General features: G+C 46.6%; 1 protein-coding gene across 1 annotated transcript in view; it reads right to left on the bottom strand.

Moving 5' to 3' along the window:
• MRPL20 (mitochondrial ribosomal protein L20) overlaps positions 1–20859 on the bottom strand; it is a 37364-nt gene that overhangs the window by 6750 nt on the left and 9755 nt on the right. The window contains exon 3 of the mRNA XM_077457627.1: positions 1118–1195. Within this exon, the coding sequence (XP_077313753.1) occupies positions 1118–1195 (78 nt within the window). The remainder of the gene's footprint in view (positions 1–1117; positions 1196–20859) is intronic.

Consider the following 20859-nt stretch of genomic DNA (forward strand, 5'->3'; position numbering starts at 1 on the left):
TATCTCCTGAACCAAGGGTGCCCAACCTTTTGAAGAGCAAGGGCCATTTAAGCAACTTGGTAACTAGTCACGGGCCACAATGAGCGGGTGGATGACAGGTCCAAGTGCTGACACAGACACAGCCCGCTCAACTCTATGGGCCCTCAGATCTGCACAGATGGAAGGGGATGGATATGCCCCCCCCCGTTTTTTTTTTTCCATTGGATTGGAGGTAGGTGTGTGTAACAAGTCCATTTACATCTGTGGTTCACTAGAGGTGAATGAAGGTTCTGATGTGCTGTGGTTTACGCACACTGAGGGTGCAGCGCCTGTGGCTTAGCTGTACTTTGCCATAGACTTCTATTATATCCTGCAGGGGTGGTGCACTTTCTGAAGTGCACCAAACCCGCAGGTAATAGCAGAAGTCTATGGCTCAGTGCAGGTAACCTTCAGGTGTTCTGCGCTGCACCTGCGGATCAGTTTGAAAGCAGCCCAGATATGCCCATATACACACTGATTTTAGTAATAAAAACTTACCTTTAACAACAGTCTTTCATTCAGGTCAGCTCATGCGGCTCTGCAACCACTTCCTTCCTCTACCGCCGGCTTCATTCACAACACTTTTGCTTTGGGATGGTGTGTCGGAAACCCACAATCTGGACTTGCCAACACGCCATCCCAGAGCAGGAGATCACGGGCCACATCAGAGGGCTCCGCGGGCCACATGTGGCCCCCGGGCCACTGGTTGGGCACCCCTGTCCTAAACCTACACGGTTTAGGAGATATTTCCAATAAGACTGAGCATGCCGCTGCTAACGGCGATATGCCGTTAATGGCGGCTCCCATGCGCGGGAGTGATGTCATCGCTGTGATTGGCCGGAGCCACGATACCCGGAAAGAAGATGGACGCTCCACAGAAGAGGGGATAGCGGTGACATCGCTGGCTCCTGCATCAGGTAAGTGACACATAATGGGCTACTATGCGATGCATAGTAGCCCATTAAGCTTTACCTTTGCAGGGAAACAAAGAGGAAGTAAACATAAAAGATTTTCAAGTCTCTAAATGTTTGTTAGTAATTTTGTCTGAAAAACTCACATCTTTGACCAGCTTTAAGATATTTGAAAATCAAAGACTCACTTTTACTAAATTACCAACAAAGTTGTGGTACTTCATGCCATGTTCCTGAAGGGCACCAGTAATTCGCGTTATCCACATCTGAAAGATAGAATATCAATGGATTATTACGCAATACATGCTATATTCATTCTTTCGCTGCATACTGCACAATCTAATAAGGATATTTAAAAAGGGGTGTTCCAGCCTACAAAAAAAAAAAAAAAAAAAAAAAAAAAAAAGTAAAAGTCCGTAGCTACATACACTGTAGCTGCTGACTTTTAATAAGGATACTTACCTGTCCAGGGCGCTCCGCGATGTTGGCCCCCCCCAGGCCGATACGTCCCTTGTATCGTGTCCCGGCGCTGCCACCCTCACTAAGGGAAACAGGCAGTGGAGCCGTGCGGCTCCACTCCCCGTTTCCTACTACACATGTGTGAATTGCATGACGCTTTGTGAATGGCCCCATTGTGTTCTGGGACAGACACACACACACACACACACACACACACACACACACACACACACACACACACACACACACACACACACACACAGCAATGGGACTGCTCGCTGAAGAGAAGGAAGCGCTTCGGAACAGGAAGAGGCAGATTAGGAAGACTGCCTAGCAACAGAGGTTTCTGGTAAGTTAAATTTTACTTTTTTCAAATTATTATTATTATTATTATTTTACATTTTAAGAATATTAATTCTAAATTTTTAGGGTGACCCTCCACTTTAAGTCAGTGTAAAAAAAAAAAAAAAAAAAAAAATATTCATTCTGCTGCTTCTCCTGAGTATGCAGATACCACGCGTGGAACTTTTTGGCAGTCTATCCTCATGCAGGACCCCGAAAACCAATCACTGAATTAAGGCCTCACCATGCCTCTTAGCAAATACCTTGGGGTGTCTACTTTCCAAAATGGGTTCATTTGGGGGGGGGGGGGTTATCTCAGGGAATGTAAATATCCCCTATGATAGCAATAGGTAGTGGCAGGTACTCTCTTTTTGAAAAAATTGAGGTCTATTAGACACCCTAGATCTCTCCTCGGCCTTCAAAGCATCTGACCACACCAAGACGGGTGTGATAAAATGCTTTCCCAATGGCACTGTTTATATCCGGCAAAACCCAAGTCATGAAATGCTTGTCGCTCCTACCAGGGAGGACATATGGAAAATGCCTCTAATGCAACCGGCTCACTGCATTTGCATTGGGAAATTGGGCCACAGCACCGTCTGTAAACAGAAGGGCTGCGATGAATTGAATGAATTTTAGGAAGGTTCCAGTTTGTATTGAAGCTTTATATAGCACATAAGCATTCAGCAGAGTCAATTGGAATAAATAGACACTTTTTTGTACCAGCATATGACCTTACGGGCAATTAAGTACGGTGCCCACATCTGGTCGTTGAGGTCCACCCCTCCCATGTTAAGGTTGTATTCATGGACACAGAGGGGCTTCACAGCAACACCAGTCGGAATTTCAACGGTCATATCTGCGTGAAGGGAGGACAGCACGAAAATATACCGTGAATCCATCAACTTCACTGCTAACAAATTATTAAACCTCAAGCAGGCTCTCTCCCACCGTCTAAGTCGGGACTCTATAAGTCATTGGGGGAAGCCCCAGTGATTAGATCGCAAGGTGCCACATGCGCCAAGTCCATTATCAAAAAGTTGACTAAAAAGTGGCACGCTCATGTAATAAGCTGTCCACGTACAAGCGGTACCCCTTTCAAAATAAGGGTGACACAAAGTCCCACACAATTTTACCAGTGCTCCCCATGTAGTCTGGGCAGTTCTCCAGCTCCAAATGACTATCACTTCCCTTGTAAACCATAAAACTATATGTATAGCCTGTTGTCCTGTCACAGAGCTTATATATCGTCACCCCATATCTGGCATGCTTGCTGGGAAGATACTTTTTGATAGAAAAGTGGCCAGAAAATTTAATCAGGGAATCAACGCAGACAACTTGATTGGGAATAAACAAGGCTGAAAACTGTTGGTTGAAATGGTTTACGAGGGGCCAAATTTTGTAGAGCCAATAAAATCCAGGGTCACCCAGAGGATGACAGTTTGTTGTCATTGAAGTGCATGAACTGCAAGATCCGCTTGTATCGTGTCCCGGTCATGCAGAGAACACGGGCATACGATGAATTGGGTCAATGGACCAATATGACGGCAACTCACTTTTCTTAGTTATGCCCATGACGAGGGATAGTCCCAGGAAGGTCTTAAATTCGGTAACCATAATAGGTTTCCATTTTCTGGCAAGGGCCAACTGGAAATTAGCGGTGATGAATTGACCAGCATACAAAATGCTTTGGTCCACATTAGATCTATGGAGATCTTCTGAAAGAAAAAGCGAATAAAAATGAAGTGACGTAAAATCAACTGTTTCCACCCGAATTCCAGGTTGGCCAGTGAATTGGGGGGGGGTTAGTACGGGTACTGAAGTTGTGGGCTCTCAATTCGGATTGGCCAATGTAGCGGGAAGGGCATCATGGGCTCGACGGGCCTGTGTTTGTCTTCTTCGTGGCAGTGGGACTCTACTTGTGCTAGCCACCGCACCAGCTTGAACTGCACTGAAGGGACTCACCATGTCACCCAGTGTTACTGCAGTGCTAGATGTATGACCAGGATGTTCTATGCCGCTGGCGCTTGCCAGTTCACCAGGATGAGCGGCACTAGTACTGGTTCTCTGCGTCATACGAGAGCCCGGAGGTTCTTGCACCTCAACAGCAGCAGAAGGACCACTACTCCATCGTCAGATCCATCTGTCAGGGTGCCGCTGCTGTCTACCAGTTCGTATTCTGAGCCTGAATCAGTTATGCGTTTTGTAAGTGACAGGGAACGATTGATACTGCACTTGGGTGGGCTGGACAGAGGGGCTAAATGCAGGTGCTAGCAGGTATCTGGGCTGATCCTGTTAACACTGCATACCCCGACGCTGATTAGTGCCACAAATGACACCAGTACAGTGATCAAAGAAAAAATATGAAAACTGCACTGGGTGACACTGACAGGGAGTGAAGGAGTTAAAGTGGTTCTGCACCTTTAAAAAAAAAAAAAAAATTAAAAGCCAGCAGCTACAAATATTGCAGCTGCTGACTTTTAATAAAAATTCACACTTACCTGTCTCAGGGTCCAGCGATGTCGGCGGCAGTCGCTCGTCTCTCTGCTGCCCCCGCCGCCATCCTCTGTCAGGGAATCGGGAAGTGGAGCATTGCGGCTTCAATGCCCGGTTCCCTACTGCGCATGCACGAGTCACGCTGCGCGTCTCTACTGGTCCCCGCTGTGTCCTGGGAACTGTGCGTTTCCCCAAAACACGACAGCCCCCCCCCCCCCCCATCTGCGGCGGTCTTGTCCCGGAAGTGGGATACCTGGATTATCACGGTAACTGGGGGGGGGGGGGGAATTGATCAGATGAGCGGAACTTCCACTTCAGGGTGGAGGAATGCTTTAACTTGGGGGGTGGGGGTTTGACATTACTTTTCCCTGCCTGTGATTACACTTACAGGTAGGGGACAGTCTCCCATTCGCCAGAACCGATCACCAGGTCCAGGCCAGAAATCGTTGGCCTTAGCCTGGAGACTGATCGGTTCTGAAGCGAATCCTATCGCCACGGGTGTGTGCCCCCTAGACGGCCACACGCCCCACGTTGAGCTATGACGCCTCGCCAAGGGGAGCCAATCTGCCGCAGTGTATCGGTTAAGCTAAAAAAAACCTTGTGCCTTTACAACCCCTTTAATACTATAAATTAAAAGTAGCCAGAACTGTAATGTGTTCCCACAGCCACCATATACAATCTCAACTATAGTACAGCCCTACATAAAAACCACCACTCTTATTTATACCGAATTTCAATATAGAAATAATTTTTGTTAGTATCAGACAAAAAAAAAAAACCTGAAAAACTTTCTAGCATGCAGGCAACTTAAAACAATTACATGCATTAACTTTAAGCACAGTGGCAAAGTAGTTAGTACTTCAGCCTAGCAGAACTAGAGTTGTTGGTTCGAACCTCAACCATGGCACTACCTGCCTGGAGTTTGCATGTCCTCTCTATGCCTGTGTGGGTTTCCTTAGGTCTGCTCAAAGACATGCTGGTCGATTAATTGAATCCAGTCTAAATTGGACCTAGTATGTGTTTGTATGTATGAATGTGAGTAAGGGACCTTAGATCATAAGCTCACTGAGAGCAGGGACTGAAGTGATTGTACAATATACACTACTGTGCGTAGGTTTTAGACAGGTATGAAAAAATGCTGCTGTAAATTATAAAGGCTTTCAGAAATAGAAGTGTTAATAGTTTACTTTGATCAGTTAAAATGGAAAGTAACCTTATCTAAATCAAATCAATATTTGGTGCAATCACTCTTTGCTTCCAAAACAGCATCCATTCTTGTAGGTACACTTGAAGAGATTCGGCAGGTAGGTTGTTCCAAACATCTTGGAGAACTAGCCACATATCTTGGATATATGGATATTCATGTAACATCAGACTGACTCCATGATATCGAGATCAGAGCTCTGCAGGGGGCCAAACCATCACTTCCAGGACTCCTTGTTCGCTTAAGATATTTTTAAAATGACGACATTGGCTGTATGGTTGGGGTCATTGTACTGCTACAGAATACATTTGGGGCCAATCACAAACCTCCCTGAGGGTATGACACAAAGTAGGCTATGTATTTTAGAGCCTGGTCTCACTGTGCGATCTATTTTTAAATCATGGATCTATTTTTATTTATTTTTTTCACAAAGAAAGTGTTTATATAATTGAGAAGGTTCACAGATACAGAGTACAAAATACATACAGTAGGCAGTGAGAGCAAAAATACAGTATGCAGGATAAGAGCAGAGAGCAACAGAGACCAAGCGGATGGAGAAGGTACATTACAGAATCGCCAGAAGTGCCACATAAGTAGGAGGTAGACTACTTTACATGGACATGACGGCAGAGGAGCTATAAACAATCAACACTGTAAAACCGGGGGGGAGGGGGGGGGGGGGGGCAAGAGCAAAAAGGATGAACAATCTAAGAGGCTAGTACATTTGGGATCAAGGATTAATCAGCGATGGCGTTGCAAGTAGCTGCATTGTTTAACCATATGTCCCAAATTTTCCCGTATTTAGCTGGACAGCCCCTGTGTGCATATATTTCTTTCTTATATGGAAGGACACCATTAATAGTAGATATCCATTGCTGCACGGTCAGGGGTGTCCTTCTCATCCATTTCCTTGCTACCAGTAGCCTGGCAATAAATAGTACCTCATGTAGGAAAGTAGTATGGGGCTTGTCAAAGTCTGGATACGGGAATATACCCAATAGACATTGTTTGGGGCACAGGGTCAGGGGGGATCCCATCTCATCGTGTATAAACTTGACTATGTGAGACCAGTAATCGTGTATCACCGGACATGAACACAGAAGGTGAAAGAAAGTACCGGACGGACTGGCACACCTGGGACAACAGGGGTTCTGAGCCGGACTGAATTTAGCAAGGTGGGGGGGTTATGTAAGCCCTGTGAATGATGTATATTTGTGTCAGGCGATCGGAGAGTTTGGTAGAGACCGTTTTGCAGGTACTCAGTGCGTCCTCCCATTCCTCATCCTCCAACTGCCCCACGTCCCCGACCCATCTATCTTTTAGTGCGTATGCAGATGCAGCTGCTGCGGGACGGAGAAAAACATTATAGAAGAGGGAGATTAGTTTGGAGGGGTCTTGTCCCAGTAAGGTATCTAGGATGCCCGTACGCTCAGATTCGGGGGATGTTCCCGAAATTGGGTTTGAAGGGCGTGCCGAAGCTGAAGATATCTAAAGAACATGTGGTTGGGGGACGTGAAATTCATCTTTAAGCTGCTGAAAAGATTGAAGGACATGGTTACTATAAACATCTGAGAGGTATGCCACCCCCCTGGTTAACCACATATTGAAATCCGGTATTGACAATAATTCTTGTAAACCCGGATTGATCCATAAGGGGGTGTGCGAATGCGCGGCGGGTCGCCCCAGCCTGCGCCCCACTAATTCCCATATTTTGCAATGAGTATATAGCAGGCCCCGGCAATGTCCCAACACCTCTGGATCTACTGGATCTTTAAATAGCACTTGAAAGGGGTGGGTGTATATGCCAGACAAGGAAGAGCACACTAGGGTCAGATACCGTTACTTATCCTGTTTGTCTAAATAAAAAAAAAAAAGTGAGAAAGTTGCGCTGCTAGGTAGTACAGGTTAAAGTCGGATAACGCCGCACCGCCTAAATCAGTGGGACGCTTTAACGTTTGCCATGATAATTTATGTCGGTTCTGTCCCCACACAAAAGGAGTTAAGGAGCGCTTCAATATTTTTAAAGGTCCGAAGGGGCAAATATATTGGGACGTGCCAGAGAACATATAAAAATTGGGGGAGCAGAATCATTTTTATCAGGTTGATGCGACCATTACCCCAAGTGGAAGTTTAGCCCATGTTTGTGTTTTGGTTTTTAGGGTCGCAATCAGAGGTTCCATGTTAAGTTTAGTGAAGTCTGCGGGGGAGCGGGTAATCGTGATATCCGGGTGAGCTCCCTGAAATATCTGGGTAAGGGGAGGGGAGGCCTGTCCTGCCGTGGGAGGGCTAAAGTCTATGGGGAGAATTTGGGATTTGTCCAAATTAATGGGCAGCCCTGAGTATTCGCCAAAGACGCGAACGCCTGTAAAGATGGGCCAGAGTCCGCGAGGTATAGCAACATATCCGCATAAAGGCGGATTTTGTCGTGCAGATGGCCACATTGCAGTCCTCTTATATCAGGATGATTACGTAACGCAGATGCAAGGGGCTCCACTGCAATAGCATATAGGAGGGGTGATAAAGGGCACCCCTGACGCGTCCCCCTAGACAGGGGGAAAGCATCAGAGACCCTGCCATTAACGAGAACCCTGGCGCTCGGGCTTTGATACAATAGGTGTATCCATTTGGTGAATTTGGGCCCAAAACCAAATCTCACCAGGCAGCCCCAGAGATAGAGAGGGGGCGTCGAGCAAGTCTACTTGGGGGTCGTGTCAATTTGGGCAGATCTATACCAGCTAAAAATGCCTCAATTTCCTCCCGGGAGCTGTCAGTGGTGGAAGAGTATAGGGATGTGAAGAAGGAGCGAAACTCTCCCACCACCGCATCAGGGTCTGTGACCAAATCTCTAGTCAAGGAGCGGAGAGAGACCACCGTTGGCGGCCTGCGGTCCAGGTGTGCCAGGTAGGCCAAGAGCCGACCCGCTCGTTCTCCACATTCATATGCTCTCTGCTTATTATAGAATATCTTCCTTTCGGCTTTTTTAAAGAGGTTATTCACAATACGGGCCTGCAATTCAGCATTGTGGGGGGAGGGGTCATTCGAAAACTCCAGTTCAGCCACCGTTAGGGATTGTTCTGCCTGATGGACCACTTGGGAAGAGGTCTTCCTGTATCTGGCAATGCGGTGGGCTAATGTCAAATGGGCATGAGATTTAAATGCATCCCACACAAACTCGAAAGGGGCCGTGTCTACATTGGTCTGAAAAAATAAATCCTATTCACTGCCGGCTTCCTCTAAACCTGGAACTACTGATAACCAAAAGGGATTGAGTCTCCAACTATATGTCGAGGGTGGAGAATCTATGGAGAGCTCGATCCAGTAGGGTGAATGATCTGAGAGCACGTGGGGGCAGAATCCTACCCCCCCAGTAATGGAAGGAGGGACCGTGAAATAAGGATGAGGTCAATGCGTGACATGCTGTTGTACGTTGCGAAGAAACAAGAAAAAAACCCTATCTCTGGGGTGACAGTGTCTCCAAGTATCCACTAGGGACAACTCAGTTAGGAATTTTCCGAAGCGTGTACCCGAGTGTGGGGATGGGCACACCGGGACCGCATGCAGTCTGTCCAGCTCCCTGTTCACTACATTGTTAAAATCCCCCAGCCAAATAGCTTTTACTGAGGGGAATGGAGACATAAACGCAAGGCCTTCCGTGAGAACAGCGAACTGGAAAGGCGGCGGTATATATATTGCCAATATCAGTGTCTCCAGACCACCCACCCTAGCATGTAAGAAGAGGAACCGGCCTTGTGGGTCGGATTTGATAGTGAGAAGAGTGAACTGGACGGCCTTAGCCACCATTACCGCAACCCCTCTGGAATTAGTGGTATGCAGTGCCTGATACACCCAGCCCACTCATGGTATTTTGAGGGACAGCAGCAATTGGCCGGTCAGGTGTGTCTCAACTAAAACCATCAGGTCAGCCTTCTGTGCCTTAAGGTATGATAGGACTGCATTTCTTTTGGGCCTGGCCCTTATACCCTTCACATTCCAAGTTATACATTTCAGTACAGGCATTCCAAAATGAAACCATATATACCACCTCCCCCGCCCCGCGCCACCACGCGCCCTCTGCACCCACCCCCAAAAGAGGGGGAGGCGCGGAGGCCCGGGGGCCCCACCAGATCCATATCACATTGCGCTCCTCCCGGATACCCGTGGCCATCTTACCGCACAAATAACACACAGGCCCAAAGTTGGCATAGTATACTGTACTTCTCAATACCAAAAACATAAATCAATAAAAACTTACAAAACTTATAACGGAACAGAAACTTTAACACACTGTCCGGGTCAGACATCCAGTACCCCCCCCCCTCCACAACAAGGGTGGGTCGCCGGGGCCGATCAGTCCAGGGAAACATCACTTGCGCTCGAGGACGAGCAGAACACGGTGAGAGATAGTGAGCAGGGCCATTTACAGCCCCCGTAACTAGGGGGACGATTCGTTGCTGCAAATCAGGCAGCAGCGCAGAGAGGACCAAAAATGTTTTTTTGTGCGTTGCGCTGCTGGATTATATATGTCCAGGATGGGGGGAGGGGGGGAAAAGGGGGGAGGTTTGTGGGGAAAAACGGAGGGGAGAAGAATGGGATGGGGAAATGGGGGTATCTGCTGTGGTTTTTGGTGTATAACAGATTTAGGGTTTCAGATCTGCTGATCCACAGAATTTTTGCAGTTCTTAGTGAATATGGCAGATGATAGTCAATAGGTAGCTGGCAGGTTTTTGATACAGAATCATAGGTTATAGTCAATAGTCAATAGTTAATAGTTATAAGGATAGCCATAGGAAAAGGAGGATTTCTTAGCACAAGCAGGTAGGCAGCATGTTCAAGGGTAGAAGGCACCTTTAAAAGATATACAAACAGAAGAAAAACAGCGCCAACCTAAGTGCAGTATTTTAGATCACAGGTATTTATTTGAAAAGTAGTACACTCACTCGCTATCGGAATGTTTCAGGCACATCACGTTTTACGTGTAGGAAAAGCTTTTGGGGGACATCACAGGGCTCCCGGGGAGAAGCGGTTCCTCTTTCAGCTGTTTCTTTCGTCCGGTGGCACCGGTGGTTCCCAGCGTCTCACGGCCCGGTGTCGCAGCGTCAGGGAGGTCCGTTAGTTGGTCGCGCTGTGATGACGTTCGTTGCACGCGTTCGGAACATGCGTGCTCCTTCCTCAGGCATCCGCAGAGCAGAGAGGGAGGCCTCCAGTTCCAGGACTCCAGGATAGTGCAGGGTCTGTGTACAGGAGTATGAAAAGTGTTGAGTCCATGTCACGGATGCCACAGTGGGTATTAACTTGCCGTTTCAAGCATAAGTAAAAGGGGTTATGCACTGGGACCGTTCCCACCAGAGCAAGGAGAAAAAAAAAACAGGATAGCACAAGTAAACCGGGGAGGGGGAGTAATCAGTGAAGTCAGGAAGGATAAGGGAAAGTCATCCAGGGAGCAGAAGAGAGCCCTCCATAAAGCATATGTCATTAGTGTCATAAATAGAGGGCAGGGAGAAAGGAAGATAAAGTACAGTACCTGGTGAACGAAGCAAAACAGGGCTCAAAGCATAGAGGATGTAGAAACCATAGCAAATCCAACTCAACCGAGACGATTGTCAGGATAGCATACGATAGAATCAAGCTTGATCTCGCGCAGGCTCCGATCTCCCCTCAAGCCAGGCAAACACCGCTTCTGACGTATCGAAAAAGTGTGTTCTGCCTTCTCCAACGACCCGGAGCCTAGCGGGAAAGAGCATTGCATAGGAGTAATGGCGGACTGGCAAGTTCCCGTTTAGCCTCCGTAAATTGCGCCCTCTTCTTCTGCACCTCGGCGGAGAAATCGGGGGAACACTTTGATGTCGCCATTCCGGAAGGGTATGTTCCCCTTCAATCTAGTGAGGCGGAGGACCGCGTCCCGGTCACGAAAGTTCAATAAATTTGCGATAAAGGTCCGTGGAGGCCCGCCCTGAGGAGGCGGCCAGCGCGCAAGCCTGTGGGCCCATTCCACCACAAATGAGGAGGAAAATTCAGTCCTCCTGAACGTATTGATCAGAAGATCCTCCAGGAACGAGGTGGGGTCCGAGCCCTCCGCACCCTCCGGCAGGCCCACGAACCGCAGGTTGCACCTCCTGAGGCGGTTCTCCATATCATCTTGTTTGGAGAGGACCATGGTAAGTTGGTGTTGTAGCCGTTCGGCAGCAGTGTGAAGCGGCTGGAAGTCGGCCTCCACCTGGGATATGCGGGCCTCCGTTTCCGTGACGCGGTCCCTGAGCTTCTGCATATCCTGACGAATCAGGGAGAAATCCACCTTCACCTCCTCTATCTTGCAGGTCAGGGTACTCTTGCAATCGGAAATAGCTTCCAGCACCCGTGCAGTGTCAGCAGCCGCCAAACTCTCCACGGGAGACAGGCCGGCGCCATGTTCCTCCAGGCCCCCCCGCCTCGCTGTGACGGTATTTAGCCAGCTTAGATGCCGGATCTGACGCTCTCTTCGGCGGTGACATGGTCCCCAGTAGATTGCCCACGAGTGAGGCAGAAAAAAATAGTAAGTTTAGCCCCAGGATATGGTAAAACGGAGTTTAGGCAAGCGGGGCTCCCGTCTAACACTCCCTACGCCATGCCGGTCCAGGCCACGCCCCCATGGACCCATTTTTAGATTTTGGTCTCAACTACGCATTCTATTTTTAGATTCTGGTCTCAAATGTGCATTCCATTTTTAGATCATGGATCTATTTTTAGATTCTGGTCTTAAAGCATACTAGCTCATTATGAAATACTTACCTTAGAACGAGGCCCCGACATCTGGCCCGATCCACGCGGAGGGAGGTGACATGTTCCCTCAGCGCGTCTTCCGGGTATCGTGGCTCTGGTGCTGTGAGTGGCCAGAGCCGCGATATCGTCACTTTCCGGCAAGGTCCGGCGTCTGCAGTCAGTGGCGCATTGCGAGGGGAATATCTCCTAAACCGTATAGGTTTATATATTTTTTTTTTACCTACAGGTAAGCCTTATTATAGGCTTTCCTGTAGGTAAAAGTTCTAAAAATGACCATACATACAACCACTTTAACCGTGCGTCCCATTTTTAGATCCTGGTCTAAACTGTGCGTACTATTTTTAGATCATGGATCTATTTTTAGATTCTGGTCTCAGCTGTGCATTCTAAAAATAGATCCATAATCGAAAAATAGATTCATGATCTAAAAATAGATTCATGAATCTATTTTTAGATTCTGGTCTCAACTGTGGGTTCTGTTTTTAGATCATGGTCTCAACTGTGCATTCTATTTTTAGATCACGGATCTATTTTTAGATTCTGGTCTCAACTGTGCATTCTATTTTTAGATCACGGATCTATTTTTAGATTCTGGTCTCAACTGTGCATTCTATTTTTAGATCACGGATCTATTTTTAGATTCTGGTCTCAACTGTGCATTCTATTTTTAGATCACGGATCTATTTTTAGATCACAAATCTATTCTTAGATTCTGGTCTCAAATGTGCATTCTATTTTTAGATCATGAATCTATTTTAGAATCCGATCTTAACCGTGCGTTCTATTTTTAGATTACAAATCTATTTTTAGATTCTGGTCTCAGCTGTGCATTCTAAAAATAGATCCATGATCTAAAAATAGAACACGGTTAAGATCGGATTCTAAAAATAGATTCATGATCTATTTTTAAATCATGAATTTTTAGAATCCGATCTTAACCGTGTGTTCCATTTTTAGATCATGGATCTATTTTTATATCATGAATTTTTAGATCATGAATTTTTAGATCATGAATTTTTAGATCATGGATCTATTTAGAATCCTATCTTAACCATGCCTTCTATTTTTAGATCATGGATCTATTTTTAGATTATGGACTCAACCGTGCATTCTAATTTTAGATCTAGGGCTGCAACGAACGATTATTTTCATAATCGATTAATCGGCTGATTTTTAATCCGATTAATGGAAAAAATAAACAAAATAAAAGCATAACCCCACAAACTGAAAAAGGGGAGAAATATATATATATATACACACACACACATTAATATATATATATATATATATATATATATATATATATATATATATATATATATATATATATATATATACACACACACACACACACACACACACATTAATATATATATATATATATATATATATATATATATATATATATATATATATATATATATATATATATATATATATACACATATACACACACACACATTAATATATATATATATATATACACACACATACATACATACATACATACATACATACATACATACATACATACATACATACATACATACATACATACACACACACACATATATACATATACACACACACACGTCCCCCCCCCCAGTATAGATGACACATTCCTCCCCTCTCACATGGTGTCACTGCCCCACCTCCTCTTAGTGCTCCCCTCCCCCCCTCCGGGGTCTCTGGTTTTCTCACCCCTTCATGGTGACAGCGGCTCCTCCTCGGTGTGCTGGGGTGGTGTGGGGCAGAGTCCCAGTCCAGACCCGCCACACGTGACTCGGCCGACTCCTCCGAATGGAGCGAAGGGCACCCGGAAGATGGATGCACGCATGTGCAGAGCACAACCTCCAATCACGGCAGCGCTAGAAAGCGGCCCGGCGAGGGCTTGCTGCGCCTGCGCTCTGCGGCGGGTCTATTGGAAGGCTGGTGGGGGGGGAACCAAAAGCAGCACAGGCGTGTTGCTGGCGGGACGTCAGCTGGGTGGAGAATGCAAGCAGGCGTAGCTGCGTGCTCATGGACTTGGTGCATGCGTAGGACACGGGAGGATACACAGGATTCTAACGGACCGGCAGGGGGGGAAGGTGCGGACTAGGGGTTCAATGGATCAAAAAACTCACGGATCGGATCGTTCCTCGGATCAGAGTCACGGATCGGATCAATTTTCGGATCAGCAAAAAAATAAAATATAAAAAAAATAAAACAAACAACACTATCCCCGCCCCCCACAGCCACATTTTATTTAAATAAACAAGGTATAACACCATCTCCCCCCAATAAAATGCAGCTTATTACAAACATAAAAACATAGTCCGCATATCACTGATGATTTGCGCCAAGCTCAACACCGATCAAAGTTCCTCCAAACAGACCGCCGTGATTAGTCCCGGGATGCTGTTTGGCGCAAATCGTCAGTGATACGCTATGTTTTTATGCTTGTAATAAGCTGCATTTTATTGGGGGGGGGGGGGGGGAGATAGTGTTGTACCTTTTATTTAAATCAACAATGTGGATGTGCCGAGCAAGTGGAAAGGCTTAGATAGTAGTTAGTTATTATCTAATCCTATCGAATAGATAGTAGTTAGTTATTAGATTAGGTAATAAATGTAGTGGTACCTACATTAAAGAAGTTTTGAATGAGGGCAGGATAGGCATCCAGCGTGACTCCTCCAGAATTCCTTCACTTGGGCTGACACAGGCTGAACAACTTGCCGCCGCCAGCTCCGGAGCTAGGCCGCGGATCGCATGGTGCGGACCAACTAATCGATAATGAAAATTGTCGACAACGATTTTCATTATCGATCATATCGATTAATCGTTTCAGCCCTATTTAGATCATGGATCTATTTTTAGATTCTGGTTTCAACTTTGTGTTCTATTTTTAATTCAATCTTATTTTATTCAATAGAAAAGTCAAGACAGTCATTATCTTAAACATTACAAACAATGACAAGATACACCAACAAAAGGCATCGTGTGTATCAGAACAAAAACATGTCCAGGTTACAGATAAAATGATTGAAAGCATGTATATAAAGCCTACCAGGAGACCTTTTGTGATAGCAATCCCTTAAAAAAAAAAAAAAAGTATAAGTTAAAGTACCCTTCCTCCTCAGTTCAGTTAAGGAGATCAAGGCTGCCCCTTACGCAGTGCATCAGACAAGATTATATAATCGAAGCCATGGTACGTTGGCTTGATGATTCCTAGGGTTGTATTTAAATAAATAGAGAAAAGAAAAAGGAGCAGGGGCATATAAGAGGGGGCAGAGATATAGGGGACGAGGATCACTCCATCATAGATAGATAGGGTGCGACATCATCCAGGCCAGGTTCAGCCCAGGAGATAAACTCAGAGGAGTATCGGAATACAGACCATGAATTCCAGGTGAGAGCAAACTGTTCGTCTTTACCATATTCCTCTGCCAACAGACGTTCCAGGTCCCTTATGCAGTCCACTTCAGTAGCCAAATCCCAGAGGGAAGGCATGGTTGCAGATCTTCAATGACGGGGAATCACTACTCTGGCCGCCGCCAGAAAGGGTCGTAATACATCTTTTTTGATGGATTTGAACGTACCAGGGAGTATAGATAAGAGAGCCACCTCAGGTGAGGGCTGTATAGAGGTCGCCATCAGCTTGCAGTAAAGTTTGAATATCTGTTGCCAATACCCTTGCACAGGAGGGCATTCCCACCATATGTGGAGCATGGTTCCCCGGGAGCTAAGACACCACCAGCAGGTATCTGGTACTGCCGGGTTGAAATGGTTTATAGTCGATGGGCATCTGTACCATCTTGTTACCAGTTTGAATCCCTTTTCCTGGGTCTTAGTGGCGAGGGATAGTTTATGTGTCAGGATAAAACATTTTTGCCAGTCAATAAGGGAGAGTGTTGTAGTTCTGTCTCCCAGGCCACCGTAAATGGTGGGAGGTCAGGGGAGAAGGACTTAGGCAAGTCTCCTACGATTTTCTTTTTGCCATGGTCCGAATCTTGTTACTCACATAGCTGGTGGAAAGGCTGGGGTCCCAAAGAAGGGAGTCATAGGCCCCATGTGTTTCGATAAGCCCCTTATAGTCAGCATGCGATCCCAAATATGGATTGTTTGACGAGTAAGGTCATTGAGGGGGCCCAAACCCCCCCAGACCATGGGCAAGGTCCATGGGAGAGTGGTGAGTTCTATTGAGTTCATGTAACTTTCCAACTGAACCCAAAGCTTGGTTGAAGAGTAGTGAAACCAATCTAGTATGCGAGTGAGCACTGCTGCTTTATGGTATAGGGAGGCTTCCCCCGAACCATAGGGAGAGATAATGTTTCATACCGTATTCTGGGAAGGGCAGCATTCCAAATAAATTTGGAGAACAGCAGGCGTAGTTTCTTGAAGTACAAATTAGGTATGTGTATAGAAATGGTTTGAAACAAATACAGGTAACGAAGAACATCCATTTTCAGGGCATGTACTCTACCTAGCCACAAGAGCAGTTTGGACGTATAAGTAGATAAATCTGCTTGGGTCCTAAGAAGTAGGGGGGAAAAGTTCTGGGCAAAGAGCTGGGATGCATCCGCCGGTATTTGGATTCCAAGATACCTAATGGAAGTGGAACCAGTTTTGAAGGAGAGAGTAGTTGAGAGTTTTTGTAGGTCCGACTTAGGCATGGATATGTTAAGGATTTCCGATTTATTGCAATTTACTTTGAAGTTGCTAACTGCTCCGAATTTCTGGAACTCCTGCAATACTGAGGGCAAGGATGTGTGTGGGTGTGTCACGAACAGGAGCAGATCATCTGCGAATAGGGCGAGTTTAGTATGGGTGGGCCCGAATGTTATGCCTTGGATAGAGGGGTTGTTACGTAGAGCAATAGCCAAATGTTCCATAGTGAGAGGAGGGGGGGACAATGGGCACCCCTGTTGTGTACCGTTAGAGATAGAAAAGGCTGGAGATAATGAACCATTCAGTCTAATCCTAGCGGATGGAGAGGAGTAAAGGGACATTATTCTCGCTATCATATTAGTTCCCAAGCCTATTTGTTGCAGGGATAATCGGAGCAACTGCCAGTCTACTTGGTCGAATGCCTTCTCCGCATCGACTGTTAAGAGGCATAATGGGATATTATGGGACCGGGCATAGTTAGTTAGAATAAGGGTCTTTAGTGTATTGTCCCTAGCCTCACGGCCACTCACAAAGCCGACCTGGTCTCAGTGTATTATCCCAGGCAACAATGGTTGTAATCTGTTGGCTAGGATTTTAGCAAAGACTTTCAAATCGTCACCAATCAAGGATATCGGCCTATAGTTTGCGCAGAGAGTAGTGTCTTTGCCCGGCTTTGGGATGAGGCATATGTGGGCCTCGAGTGTTTGTGGAGGAAACATGGAGCCCCCTGTCAAAGAGTTGAACATCTTAGTTAGAAAGGGTGTAAGAAGGGTGGCGAAAAGTTTATATAAAAAAAAAAAAAAAAATAGGAGTGAAGCCGTCGGGGCCTGGGCTCTTTCCATTTGGCGTACCCGCTATGGCAACTTCGTCCTCTGCGATAGGGGTTTCCAGATCTGCAAAGGTGTCACCATCTAATGTAGGGAGCACGGTTTCTGAGACATAGGATAATTGGTCTTCCATCTTGGTAGAAGGGGAACCTGTTGGTCGAGTCATAGGAATAGATAGTCCTGGAATTCTTCAGCCATCTTAGAGGGTGAGGAGACCAATTCCCCCTGAGCCCCCCGAATATGGGGCACAAAAGTGGAAGATACTTTCGGATGCAGGGAGCGAGCCAATAACCTACCACATTTATCCTGAAACTTGTATTGATGGAAAGCGAGCTTATCTGAATACGTGCATGCGGAGGTCTCATAGTTCTCTGAGTGATCGCGCCTTAGAAACGTCAGCCAGCATCGTCACCGTCGGGGATCGTTTGTGTTCAGTTTCTAAGTGTTTGAATTGCAGCCATTATGGCGGCTGAACGTTCCCTTTTTAGACGTGTACCCATTTGGATAAAGGTTCCATGTAGAACTGCTTTTAGGCTCCCATTGAAAGGGCAACGATGTCATATCAGAGGCGTGGTCAACAAAATAGATATTGTATCTGTAACCCTCATCACACACTCCAAGTTTGTAAGCAACGAATCGTTCAATCGCCATGTCCACTCCCTAATCGGAGTGGAGGGGAGCGAGAACGTCATGTGTATAGGAGAGTGGTCAGACCAGACCATAGGGTCTATAGTACATTCAGGAGACCAATCTAGACAGCTGTGGTCACTCATAAGGTAGTCTATCCGACTAAGTGTGATGTACATGAGAGAAGTGGGTATAGTTACGGGATGTGGGGTAACACCCTCCAAACGTCTATAAGACGCAGATCGTAGAATGCACGTTTCAGTGCCCTCAGTTTGGGGAACGAAATACACGACCGCGAGGTGGAAGAATCCAAAAGTGGTTCTAGAAGTGTGTTAAAATCCCCTCCCAAGACGAGCTTACCCTCCAGGAATCCTGACAGAATCCTCAAAGTACTGCAACGTGGACGACACTGGATTAACATTTGGAAGGTAAATATTAGCTACCGTAAATTTGGTGCCCCATAACATGAATTTCACAAAAACATACATTCCCTGAGGGTCAGAGAGATGATCAAGCGCTTCTATAGGGAGCGTTCATAGCAGCATTATCTAAGATCGTTGTCCTAGCCTAGCTCAGATAACATTGTAAACGTACATTAGTTGCCATTGACAAAGTCCACTTGTCCCGAGCTACAGGGACATTTAGGGCTGGTACTGAGGAAAGACTTGGAAGCCCCCAGGACAAACCAGGGGACCGTATTAAAAAAAAACATCAAGTCAATCCGCAGGTCCAATGTTTTACAGAAACACAGTGAAATTGTCCACTGCAAATTAATAAGCAACATCAGTAGTATTGTCTGCCCTTCCAGAGCCCCAGCAAGCTCAACTGTACCAGCTGAGGGCAATGGAAGAGTCCCCGAGCCAAGCAAGACAGCTAAACCACCAATAGCATTCATATGACAATTATCAGGAGTCAATGGGAGGGGAACAGAAGTAAAAAAAGGGGGGTGGGGGGGAACAAAACAGAGGGAACATTGTTAAGGCAAATCTGGCCTGAGTCAAGGACAAGAACTGTAACCTCCTTGTGGAGAGAAAAAAAAAAACAAAGCTCATTTGAAAGAGTTCAGATTAGTCTTCTGGTAATGTGGCTCATCTATTCTGGGACCAGAGGGTACTGATCTCAATCATGGGCGTCTCTGACGTTGTAGGGGAGGGCCTGGAGGTCGCTGACGGTCATCTGGAGGATCCAGCCAGTTTGGGGCGGTGATAGGGTCCGGGTCCAGGAAGAGAAAGAAGGCAGGAAGCTGGTCTGGATCGGACAGGACAAAATTTGTGGTTATCATCCCGGGTCACTTTGATGTTGAAGGGGTGGCCCCAAGTGTATGTTGCATCTACTTGGCAAATCAATTCCAACAGCGGGCGGACCACTCACCACATGTATAGCGTGTTGCGGGAAAGATCTGGGTATAGGTGTAAGGAGGATCCGTGAAAGTCCAGTGGGCCCAGGCGCCAGGCCTTGCACAAGATCTCTTCCTTCAGGGTATAGTAGTGTACCAGGCAAAGGACGTCACAAGGGCGGTCTCTGCGGTCACCCCCCCCCATACCCCCCCAACTCTATGCGCTCTGTACAATTCGATAGGGGATGGAACTTCCCTGTCCAGGACCTGATTGAGGATAGCGATGATAGTGGGTTTGAGGTCAGTACCCGAGATTGCCTCCGGAACACCCTGCAGCCGGATGTTATTTCTGCGGCTCCGGTTTTTACAATCCTCTATTCGGAGCTGGTGTTGCCGTTTCCATTTTGGAAGCCCATGAATCAAAGTCAGCCCGGAAGGCAGGGCAGTGGATGTGGAGCCCAGAGCACCACTCGAGGCTCAGGAAGACATCTCCTCTGGGACAGCATCTACGTTTGTGGTAGGGGACAATGCAAATCCAGCTAGGGGATCCGGAGGGTCCATCGGAGGAGCCGGGTGTGCACCGCTGGTAGAGGAAGCCACTATAGTCAGGGGGGAGGAGGCTTCAGTTTGCCTGGGGTTCGGCTTGTCGAAAGTTTGTCTTTCCCTGTACGGGAGTCCATTGAGGTTGTACATAGTACCCAGTTTCCCCGAAAATAAGACCTAACGTGATTGTTGGTGATGGCTGCAATATGAGCCCTACCCCCCAAATAAGCCCTACCCCGTTTCCCTGAAAATAATCTCTACCCTGAAAAGAAGACCTACAGGGACTTTAACTAGGGCTTATATTGCAGCCATCACTGACAATCACGCTAGGTCTTATTTTCTGGGAAACAGAGTAGGTATCGTTGGATAGTGCCTTGTTGTAGCTCAGCAAGGTAAGTCAGCAGGGTTATAGCTGGAAGCCGCCATCAGCAGGTTGGGCATGATTAGTTGTGAACACAGCCTGTAGTTGTCGGGAGAGCACAGAGCTCAGCAGTACATGTCGTCAGCCGTCCATCATCAGCCAAGCGCACCCATAAGTAAAATGGTAAAGCAGCTAATGCATCCCGTGCTGATGGTGAAAATGGGCTCTTATTGCAATGTTAGTGTCCGGGTGGAGCAAGATGGCCACAGGATTGGAGCTGGGAGCAGTCTTCCTTCCAGGTGTCTGTAAGAGCAGGGGAGTGCCGGTGTATG

The sequence above is a fragment of the Lithobates pipiens genome, unplaced genomic scaffold (assembly GCF_037356315.1).
Source record: "Lithobates pipiens isolate NorthernLeopardFrog02 unplaced genomic scaffold, aLitPip1_a1.2 Scaffold_27, whole genome shotgun sequence".
Classification (NCBI taxonomy): domain Eukaryota; kingdom Metazoa; phylum Chordata; class Amphibia; order Anura; family Ranidae; genus Lithobates; species Lithobates pipiens.